Raw genomic sequence first — 12149 nt, 5'->3', positions numbered from 1 at the left:
TTCAAGAACTCTTCCTTTTTCCCGGTCATTCTTTCTTTGTTATTTTAGAGGATATGTGGAAGCCTGACTGCATTGTAAAAATATTTCAAACATGTCTTTGAGGGTCCTACAGGACAGACATATAAGGAGAGGAAACATACACACATTATACATATTGACACACTGTGTAAATAAAATACAGAAGATTTGAGACCATTAAATGTAAATACAAGAGAAATACAGAAATGTACTGTTTTTATACTTAATTATGATATAAGATGCTGCAGCTGCAAGTGCTGTTGGGTTGCTGGATTGTGGTACTGCACTTGCTGGGGCACAATTACTATTGCTCATACTTTGAACAATCCTCTAAACATAAGCATAAACTTTGGCACACAATTCATCCTATACTATGTTACTGACTGTATTGATACCTGAAATCATGAGGCTTGTTGAGGAGAGGTCTGTCTGTCTGTCTATCTATCTATCTTATACACTTTATATACTGTATATAAGTTTGGAATAATGTACAGATTTTGCTCTTATGGAAAGACCTTGGTACTTTTATTCACCAAAGTGGCATTCAACTGATCACAATGTATAGTCAAGACATTAAAAACAGGAATAATTACTTCCACATCTCTTTCTGTCCTTGTTAGAGACAGTTGTCCTTTGTCTTTGAAGACTGTAGTGTACATATTTGTATTAAATAATTTTTGGGGGCAATTTCAAGCATTGTACAAGATTGAATGACGGGTTCAGCTCGCTTCTGTTTCTTTTTTGCCATTTTTGACCTAATATTGATCTTAAGACATGTCAGTATATTGCATACTGTGGCATTTCAAAAACAAACACATAGACAATGTTAAGCTTCATTTAATGAACCAAATAGATTTCAACTGTGTTAGATATAATGACAAGTGATTTTCTAGGACCAAATGATCAATTTAGCATGATTACTCAAGGATAAGGTGTTGGGGTGATGCTGCTGTCTAGATTTTGTGATCAGATGAATGCCACTTTGGTGAAATAAAGTACCACTTTCCTTCAGAAACAGCCAAATCTGTACATTATGCCAAACATTTGGCCACCAGTGTATATATATATATGTATATATATATATATATATATATATATATATATATATATAGCAGGATACATATTTTGTTATATGTATCCCGCTTTCTGTCTATGAGGAATTTGCTGACGAATAGCTCTTCCCTTTCTACCAATCACATTTAAAAGGGCATGCTCATAAATGTCACATCATCCATAGCAACGAGGTCAACTCCGTCTTACTCTTATCTTAATATTTCCTTACTAAAACTTGCTCTTAGCAGTTTTTGAATAGCTTTTAAGCAATATCTCCTAGCTAGAAGCTCTTTGGAGAACTCTTAGTGGTAAGATAAAATCTTTGTAAATATGGGCCCTGAATATCACAGAGACTTTGACAGGTGGACACTTTTGACTTGGACCAGTAAGCAACCACTTAGCAACCACCCATAACACAGAAGCAATCTAGAAATTGCGTATCCTCTGTATCCTATAATTTGCACTTGCATATGATAATCTCAAATTTGGATCAAAAATCTTTTTTGCTGCAAAAGCCAATACATTGCACACATTTGGCCCTGATGCACTAACTATAATGTGTGCTCTTGCGTTACTGTGGAGGTGAGCAAACTTTGGTTGCCATAACAAACACAGGAGCCATTTTAAGTCATACAAGTCACATGGTAACATGGTCACATGACACAACATGACAATCAGACTCCCACAATACATACAGTACCAACATTGAATGAAATCATTATATGAGGAAACTGACAGCAAGATAAAACTTGTTACCTTGGATGTGGTTTATACACCAATGTTCCACATTCTTGCAGCCATGAGATATTTTTTAAATCAGACATGTGATCCTATACCTCCATATTTCCTGGTTGATATGGCAGAACATGTTCTTACTAAAAATTATAGTTTACTATAATACTATAGTATAATTATAGTATAACAATAATCCTTTATCACACTATCTTATTTTTTATAAATTGTACATTGAAAATATCTTCTTGTTTTGGACAGTAGAAGATGTGGAATTAGAACATTTTGTGAATTATTTGACTAACCTTGTCCCTACCATCAAATTTAATATAGAAGTGAGTGTTTCCAAAATTAATTTTCTAGACACGTATGTCTCTGTTAGTGGTAGCACACTGTACACCCCACTGTATAGACAACCCACGGACTGCAACAGTATTCTCCATGCAAAAATGTTTCATCATACGCCCCTGAAGAAAGGGCTTCCATTTAGTCAGTTTCTTCATATTAGGTGAATATGCACAAACGACAATGACTTTGAGGAGGAGGCAGAAAAGATGTATAACTAGTTTCTTCAGAGAGGACATCCCCACCAATGGTTGGACAAAGCAATAGAGACAGCAAAGTTGTCCCTCGCCATAGATGACATTGGTAGTTCACCTACTACAGAGGTCATAACATTAGGGATCAGTTGATCAACTCTGACACCTCTTTAAAGGATTGAAAATACAGTACAATGGATCACTCAACATGTTTCTTTCCATGCAGGACCTGTTAGGAATATAACAATGCTACTAAAACAGACTCTTTCCAAAGCAGTACAACACAGCAGATGTACAGAATCAAATAGACCATCACTTGCTCATCTACATTTGTTATCTAACTTATTACATATACATATGGCTTCCAATTCATTGGTAAGACCAATCGTCAATTCAAAATCTGCATCAACGAGCACAGGAGTGCGGTAAGGAGGGTGGATATTCACTCTCCAGTGGCTAGACATTTTGTTGATGCCAAACACAATTTAACTGATTTGAAGTTTAGTGGTGTACAGAAGCTGACATGACTAAGGAGAGGTGGTGACATGGAAAAGAGAGTCTTGCAATGTGAAGCTAAGTGGATTTACTATATGGACTGTGTACCACCAAAAGGGCAAAATTAATAAAATCAACTATCTTGCTTTCTTTGAATTGTTGGGCATTGGAATGTTGGGAAACTATGATTATAAATGATTTTTATATATTTTAACAATCATTGTGAATTATGATATTGTCTTTGTGTATAATTGGTATACAGTTGGTATGTATTGTGGGAGTTTGATTACCATGTTGTTTCATGTGACCATGTTACCATGTGACTTGTATGACTTAAAATGTCTCCTATGTTTGGGATGGCAATCAAGCACTGAGGAAGTTCACATGTGACTGAAACGTTTGCTCACCTTCAGTAAAATGATACTTATCTTGCATATAGTGATGCATGTATAATAGTGTGAAGGCTTCTTTTTGCATATAAAATCAAATCAAATCCCTTTATATTCAATCAACCATATACATAAGTGCAACATTGGGTGAAAGTCTTTGGTGCAGTTCCAACATAGCAGTAGGACAATTATAATAAACATTATTTTAATGTTTATAACAATATTGGGTGGCTGGAGTCTCGGATGATCCTCCAAGCTTTTTACACACACTGCCTGGTGTAGATGTCCTGAAGGGAGGGAAGCTCATCTCAGATGATGTGTCTGGCAGTTCACACCACCCTTTGCAGGGCTTTGCGGGTGATGCTGATACGGTTGCCGTATCAGGCAATACACGTTGCTACACAGTCACGTGTATAGGGAATACAGGAGTGGGCTGAGAACACAGCCCTGTGGGGCTCCAGTGTTGTGGGTCAGTGATGAGGAGATGTTGTGGCGTCTACTTGACAGGAAGTCCAGGATCCAGCTGCACAGTGAGCTGTTTAAGCCCAGAGCCAGGAGTTTCACATCAAGCTTGGAGGTCACTTTGGTGTTGAATGCTGAGCTGTAGTCTACAAACTGCATTCTCACATATGTGACCCGTCACGGAAACCAGTGACACAAGTCGGCAGCACAACTTGTGAGCAAAATGAGAAACAAGTGTTTTTTTCCAAAATTGGTGATTTCCGCTTTTTTGCAGAATCTGTTAGTTGAGATCATGAAGAAGCCTCTCCATGTTTGAGATAACAGTATTGGTATATTTAAAAGCGTACATTTTGAGGTTGAAATCGGCTTGTTTTTCGGAGATTCTAGCATGCAGTAGGGGCGTGTCATTGTCTGTGTGTATTTCCGTACTGAATAGCCGCCGGCTTTTGCCCCCGCCCCTAACAGCGTGGCTACTTATTATGCAGCGCTCTAGCCGGCTCTATCTGATATCAAAATTCAATGAAGATGGGCGCCGCAAAGAATGTCGCGAGACGAGCTGAACCGTGGCGTTACAACGAAAATGTTTTGAAGTACTTCTTCGACAAGCCGGATGCTTATGAACAAGCGTTCACTGATTCTGAAGACGATCTGAGCGGCGATGAAAGTGGCATGATAAGACTGAATAATATCCCTAATCTACAACTGAGCGAAGATGAAGGCGAGGAAGAATGTATCGGACTGGCGTCATGCGAATTATTGGACATTTAGAGGCAAACAGGCGCACAGTGCAAACTTCGGAGATGGTTACATCCACAAAGAAGACCCGACAAAGAGAAAGTGTGCCCGAACGACTTATTTCATTGGAGGCAACGAGATCTGCAAGAATACTTTTCTGTTTCTTATGGGGTGAGTTTCCATAAACATCAAAGTTTGTCGTTTTTTGTTCATTCTAAGAACACGTTACACGTTATCTCATGTTTAGTCCATGTTTACAGGGGGAGCTTTACAGGGGTATGGCTTATCTAAATGAGATGTAAATGAGCCCTATTGTCACTCCCAGCAGCAGAGAGAGGTGAGAACTGCACAATCTTTTGAGGCCGTTTTCTCCCCTTTTAGCTTTTTTGAGTGCCTACCTTCAAATGGCCACAACTTCTCCAAATATTGTCAGATTTCCATGTGTTACAAATCGTTGGAAAGCTTGGAGACTACACTTTCAGAATCTGTGAATAACTCAAAATGCCCCAAAACCGACTTGTGTCCCTACTTTCCGTGATCGGTCACATATGTGTTCCTTTTTTCCAGGTGGGAGAGAGCAGTGTGTAGTGTGTAGATGGCATCATCAGTGGAGCAGTTGTTGCGGTATGCAAACTGCAGTGAGTCCAGTGAGGCAGGCAGCACAGAGCAAATGTAATCTCTGATTAGCCTCTCAAAGCATTTGCTGATGATGTGGGTCAGAGCAACAGGACGCCAGTCATTTAAGCAAGTGATTTTGAGTTGCTTTGGTACAGGCACAATGGTGGGCATTTTAAAGCATGCGGGTACCACAGACAAGGAGAGGGAAAGATTGAAAATGTCCCTAAAAACACCAGCCAGTTATTCACGCACGCTCTGGTGATGCGCCCCGGAATGCCATCTGGACCCACGGCTTTATGGATATTCACCCATCAGAAGGATCGGGTTACATTCGCTACAGAGATGGAGAGTGAACTAACCACTGTAGCTTCGGTTGCGAGAGCTCTCTCTGTGAGGGCGGTGTTATTTCCCTCAAAACGAACATAAAAAGTATTAAGCTCATCCGGGACAGAGGCAGCGATGTATGTGGCTGAGTTTTTATTAACTTGTAAATCCGTGCTGATATTAATTCCCTGCCACATGCTTCTAGAGTTGGTGGTGTTGAACTGTCCTTCAATCTTGTCCCTGTACTGGCGTTTGGCCTCTCCAATAGTTTTGCGGAGGGCATAACTGGTTTGTTTATGCTCCTCCACATTCCCGGAATTAAAAGGAGGTCCACAGATTAAGTGCCACAAGAGCATCGCTATTAATCCACGGTTTCTGGTTAGGGTAGATCCGTATTGTTTTGGTCAGTTCTACATAATCTATGCACTTCCTGATGTAACATGTTACAGTGTCTGCGTAGACCTTGATGTAGTCGTCAGAGGCGGAACCTGAACATCTCCCAGTCCATATGATCAAAACAGTCCTGTATACACTCTGATTGGTCTGACCAGCACTGGATCGTTGTGAGGGTGGGCACTTCCTGTTTCAGTTTCTGCCTGTAAGCGGGCAGAAGGAGAATGGAATTTGCCAAATGGTGGGTGGGGGAGTGTTGCAACTGATGTGTTGGAAATATTTTGATGAGATTGACTTGAAGTTGGCTTGATTAAAGTCCCCGATCACAATGAACGCGGCCTTAGGGTGCACGGTTTCCTGTTCACTTATACTCCCATACAGTTCCTTGAGTGCCCGGTCTGTGTCGGCTTGCGGGGGAAGTACACACCTGTGATTATGACCGCTGTGAATTCCCTCGGTAACCAGAATCGTCGACACAGAAGCAGGAGAAATTCGAGATCAGGACAGCAGAAAGACTTGATAGAATATATGTTCCTCTGATCACAACATGATTTGATGATCATAAAACATACACCACCGCCTCTGCTTTTACCTAAGAGGTCTTTCACTCTGTCCGCTCGGTGCACAGAGAACTCAACAGGTTCGAAGGCTGAGTCTGAAATCTCCCCGCAGACATCCAAGTTTCTGTAAGGCAGATAATGCAGCAGTCCCTCATCTCTCGTTCGAAACAAATCCACGCTCTCAGCTCGCAGAGATTTTTGTCCAGAGACAGAACATTTGCCATTAGAATGCTGGGTGGTGGGGGTCGATTTGCGCAACGTCATAGTCTGACGAGAACGCTGGATCTTCTTCCCCTTTTCCATCTGAGGTTCCGCGACCAGGCAGCCCAGACAAAGGGCTCCGCTGTCGTGTTTGAAAATAGCGGGTCAGAATTTAGGTATTTAAAGTCCGGTTTTCGGTCTGCTATTGAACAACCAAATACCTCCATTTGTTGGAGGTATTTAAAGTCCGGTTTTCGGTCTGCTATTGAACAACCAATGTTCAAAAGAGTTTGTCTATCGTAGACAGTAAGGTAGACGACATCCAAGGCAAAAAACACAAGCATTGTATACAAAACAAACAAAAAAATGCAATATTGGGATGGATCTCGCAGCGCAGCAGCCATACTTGAAGCATCTTGAAGAATATGGATTGTCGATATATATGGCCTACGCACCAGGTTTTTGTACTTTTTGAAAGGCACAGTGAGTTCCTTCGAATTTGAGTTGCTGTGGAGGTAACACATCTCAATACTCAAGGGGGTGATGGAGTTACATTCAAATTTGTATTTGAATTAAAATGGATTTGTTATTATTCAGGTATTTATAAATGTCAACAGTTTAATTAACTTGCTCAGCAAGATACTCTTCAAACTGTTACCGTTGCTCTTTCATAACAGTAATAAATGTAAAAGAGACAACTGACCGTAGAAGAAGACAATGCCCATCATAGCGGCCCTGCAGCATTTATATAGCAACACTGAGAATTCAAAGGCCTCCGTTATAAATTGCAATGCAACAAGTGAAATCGAGCTTCATAGCTATAAGCATTAGTTTTGAGCCTAAATGTTGCACATTTAATGTAGCATGTTTAACAGAGTTACATAATATTTTGACACACTAATGCAGCACTCACATTCAATACGTATCTGCTCCATCTCAGACACCTCAGCGATGGACTCTTTCAGGTCCTCTACGAACTTCAGCAGTTCCTCAGCGTTCTGAGCACAGAAATTCAACACCTGCTTCTTATCAGACCCCGAACATGGAGATAAGATAGTGATTGCATGAGGATAGTCTGTAATAGAAAATAACAGGGAACAATGTAATGCAAGTAAGTCGTAATGCTTAAAGTAATGTAATTTCAAGGGACAGTTCACTTTAAAATTAAAATGTCTTCTCTTTTACTTACCCTCATGTCATTACAAACCCATATGACTTTCTTTCTTCCATGGAACACAAAAGGAATTAATATAAAAGTATTATAATTAAGCTTGTCAATTTAACATGTTAATTAGTGTGCCAAACAACTAGTAGGCAGCACAGAATAATTAAGTAGCCGTTCAAACAGGATATTTGCTTTGAAGAAAGAGCTAGATGGAGCGCATTTTCTTTTACATAAAGCAGGGGTCTCAAGACATGTCTTTAAAATATGAACTATGCTGAAAAACAGTGTGAAGTAACACAACAGCCAAAGATGTCCATCTGATAGATGTGTACATTAACAAAGATTTTAAAAGCACAGATGGAATGCATGAATGCATGAATGCATCCTGTATGAACAGCCCCTAGGTCTACCTCAGCAAATGATACCTCAGGCATTTGTTCAGTGATATGGAAATAAACAAATGCAATGTCTATGAGAGAGAGAGAGAGATAGAGAGAGAGAGAGAGAGAGAGAGAGAGAGAGAGAGAGAGAGAGAGAGAGTGAAGACGAGATGCTTGTGGTTACCTTAATTGGAAAATGATAGGGTTTTTTTCAATGCCTGCCACCTTCTTCATTTATCATTTGATATTCCCTTTGTTGGAGGTAAATTAGTGAGGTGGGTGTTTGAAAGAACCATAATAGTCTAGCTCCACTGCGAAATAAGCTTGCTTCTTTCCTATATGAAAAACGCTGTATGTCAAAAGAGTAGGATGCACAATTCCCGGATGAACTACTGCATTTGCTGAGATTCTGAAATGTGAGGAGCCATCAGTTTCAAAATGCTGAATAAACATTTATTAAAGAACACCAGAGTAAAAGGTCAATGCCCACATTCCCAGATGTAGTATGTCCAGGAATCTTTTTCTATTAAACTTGCACACCTAAAGATCGTACTTCGGAAACTAACTTATCATCCATCAAATGCAGTAGCTACTCTGAAAGTACAGGAATTTGGACAATTTGGACCTGTCTCTAGCTAGTCTAAATGAATGTGATTTCTTTGGCATTCATAGGTATCCATAGTTTTTGTTTCTTGATACAAACTACAATGCACAATAACAACAATGGACAGCATCTAAAATATAAAGACATTTACAAAATTCGAGACATACAAATGTTTATAAATCTCATCGTTCAGCCATACAAAGAGTGCAAATGACATTACTTGTTTGAAAAGTCCAATCTGGATATAAAAAGACATTTAATATGGTAAATAGTCTGCACTTATATAGCACCTTTTTTAACCTTAATGTTATTCAAAGTGCTTTACACTGTGACTCATTCACCCATTCATACACACATTCATACACAAATGGTGGCAGAGCTGCTATGTAAGGTGCTAGCCTGCCATTGGGAGCAACTTGGGGTTCAGTGTCTTGCCCAAGGACACTTCAGCATGTGGAGTTATGTGGGCCGGGATTCAAACCATCAACCCTGTGATTAGTAGCCGACCCGCTCTACCAACTGAGCCACAGCTGCCCCCGATATTGTAAACGTCTTTCAAATTTTCTTCATAATTTACTTATAAGTCAGAGTAAAGGTTTTAAAAATGCTTGTTCTGACTAGTCTTCAGAGGATTTGTATGATTTGTACGTCTCTACATCATACGTATAAGGGTTTATGCTTTAGAAGCTGTCAGTATATGATATTGTACATTTCAGTGTCTATCGATAGAAAAATATACATTCGTACTTACATTCATTCTCGAACAAGTGGAACTGCATGCCCAGCAGACCCACAGCCTTGCAGAAAGTGTAGGCAGCTGAACTCTTCTTCTTTGGACACAGTTTCAAAATCTGTGGAGAAAAGAGAAACTATTAGATCACAGTCAAAGATTAATATTGGTGTAAGATTGAGTTGTCTCCTTTCTACACAACACTTTCCAAGATTAGGGTATAAAATAGTTTGAAACTCTTAAAACAAGCAATTTTTTCTTTTTTATTTCTTCAGTGAAAGGAAGAGTTAAACTGTAAGCTTGTATGCATGTGAGTGTACATGAGGAAAAGAAGGCCGAACAGATTAGTGTTGAGTTACGAGTCTATTCATCACACTTCCCCGCTGGTTTACTCACAATGCCACGATACTGAATCTATATTTCATTCTGCCATAAATCTACAGAAGCAGGAACCTTTTTGAAGAAGAAAAATAATCATAATCAATCTTTTTTATCAACACAATTAATATCAAAAACTCTCTAAGCGAATTAGAAAACCAATCAATAACAACAAAATAACTTTTTTAATTATCTGATATTGTTATTTGGAATTCATATTCCTGCGTTCATATTTCCCAGTTTTCTATTTAACGCACAATGAAATTTTGAAAGTCATCTGCATTTTTATTTTTTTACAGAGTTTCACCTCTAATTGTGATGGGAAAAATTTGTTCTGTGGTTTTCTCTTCCCCTTTTAAGGCCAGATTAAAATGAGCACTTGTAATTATGAGAACAATTTAATACATCACTGTGATAGATTTCCAGTCAGCCTAATGCCTGCATTAATTATAATAGACATTTAATCTTTGATAAATTTCATAGGCTGTACTTTGTGGCTTTGACCAAATTCTATGAGCAGTATGGGCAAGCGAGGACCTTAATTATTGAACTCATTTTTACTTACTTTATATACTATGGCCGACAACACAACAACACAAGGAGCAGAGAATTAGTTGTTCTGATTTCTATTGTGACAGAGAAATTGCTGCAATTACTGCTGTGTTAGAAATATAAAAACACAAATAACACAATCTGAAATGTTACACTGTAGGGGATGCAGCGCTTATGCCAGGTGCCACAATGGACAGTTGTGAAAATTACAGGCTTTGATGAGCCATAGTGACATTTAGACTGCTTGGAAAATTCCCGTTCAGGACCAAAACTATTAAAATAAAGGAGCTCTAGGGGTTTGTGAGACATATGACTATTGCCATATGGCTATTGCCATTTCCCCCGGACTACATCTCCCATAGTTCACTGCTCCTCATCATCCTCACCTTTATTCCATTCCCTCATTTAGCTCCTTGTGTATAAATACCCTCTAGTTTTGTTCATTCAATTGTCAGTCCTTGAAGTAGAGGTCTTCACAGGTTCACCTGATCCCGATTAGTAATGCTAATGTCAGCGGCCATGGCATTGAACGAGCAATCGTTATTATTATCGTTATAGTTCAAAAGGGCAAATATTGGATTTTATCATATTATGCGAGATACAAAAAAACTGCAAAGCAGCAAAGTTGCATTTGTCATCCGCCACCGTGACCACAATTGGACTTTTGAAGCTGAAATAATGAGTGGATTATACAAGCTCTTTCAATCAGCAAGAGAGGAACAACGTTGATGTTATTATACCAACTTTCTTGGCAAGGAGGATGGATTGTATGCGTCATGGTTAGGTACAGGAAAGAAGGCTACTAACGTTACATTAGGTAAGACACAAAGTTTTATTTTCACAACGGATCTGTGCCAATCAGGTTCAATCGGGACTGTGTGTCACGGCTGGGACCGTGTCCAGATTTCAAATATTAGACGGGTCCAAGTCGGTTCCGGGTAGTACATTTATGGCATTTCTCGGTTCTGCACGGGTCCGGGTCCAAACTTTCAAATAATAGACGGGTCTGTGTCGGTTCCGGATAGCAAATTTCCAGATCTCTTCGTGTTCAGGCATACATTTTCGGACCTGTGAAGACCTCTACCTTGAAGTGTTACGTTTAATGGTTTGTTGTAATGTTTAGCTTTATTGTTATGTTCCACTCCAGCGTTTGTTCCACTCCAGCATTTATAATTAAAAGATTGAAAGTATCTACTCCTGCATCTCCTCTCTTCCTCCAAGAACCCAACGGTACAGAAGTACTGACTGAACTAAATGGATCTACCGCCTGCAGGAGCAATCCTCCTCCTCGAGCAAGGAGGCCGTACAGTTGACTATCACGTGCGTGAGTATCTCTCGAATTTGGTGCACAATGATGACCAGGCTCTAGTGAGTTTCTTCAGGGCTGGCCTGATTAGTGCATTGAAGGAGCTGATGCCTCCGTCGGGTCCTCACTGGATGATTGCCGACTACGTGGAGGTGGCTCTGCGGCTCACCTTTCATTGTGGGTGCGGAGGATGAAGACTTTGAATCTCCTCCCACAGTGGACTCCCTCCAGTCTTCCTCTTGTTCCACAGCTCCTCGCCTCCCACGGCTCCTCCCTCCACACCTCCCACGGCTCCTCCCTCCAAGCCTGCCATGGTTAACGAGCCAGTGCCCACGCCTGCCACGGTTAACGAGCCAGTGCCCACACCCGCCACTGTTAATGAGCCAGTGCCCACACCTGCCACGGTTAACGAGATAACGCCCATGCCTGTAGCCTCGATCATCCCAGAGCCAGCACCTGTAGCCTCGTCCACCCCTGAGCCAGCTCTCGCAAAGTTAATAGACCTGGACTTGCCT

The 12149-nt window shown here is 40.2% G+C and overlaps 1 protein-coding gene across 1 annotated transcript in view; it reads right to left on the bottom strand.

The window, feature by feature from the left end:
• Nucleotides 1–12149, bottom strand: part of LOC127639212 (IQ motif and SEC7 domain-containing protein 3-like) — a 156665-nt gene that overhangs the window by 11972 nt on the left and 132544 nt on the right. Inside the window, exons 11-12 of the mRNA XM_052121121.1 lie at nucleotides 9420–9519; nucleotides 7433–7594 (exon numbers count right to left, since the gene is read on the bottom strand). Coding sequence (XP_051977081.1) covers nucleotides 7433–7594; nucleotides 9420–9519 — 262 coding nt within the window. The remainder of the gene's footprint in view (nucleotides 1–7432; nucleotides 7595–9419; nucleotides 9520–12149) is intronic.

The sequence above is a fragment of the Xyrauchen texanus genome, chromosome 47 (assembly GCF_025860055.1).
Source record: "Xyrauchen texanus isolate HMW12.3.18 chromosome 47, RBS_HiC_50CHRs, whole genome shotgun sequence".
Taxonomy (NCBI): Eukaryota; Metazoa; Chordata; class Actinopteri; order Cypriniformes; family Catostomidae; genus Xyrauchen; species Xyrauchen texanus.
Note: the sequence above shows the minus strand (reverse complement) of the source record. Positions and strands in the feature narration are given on the sequence as shown.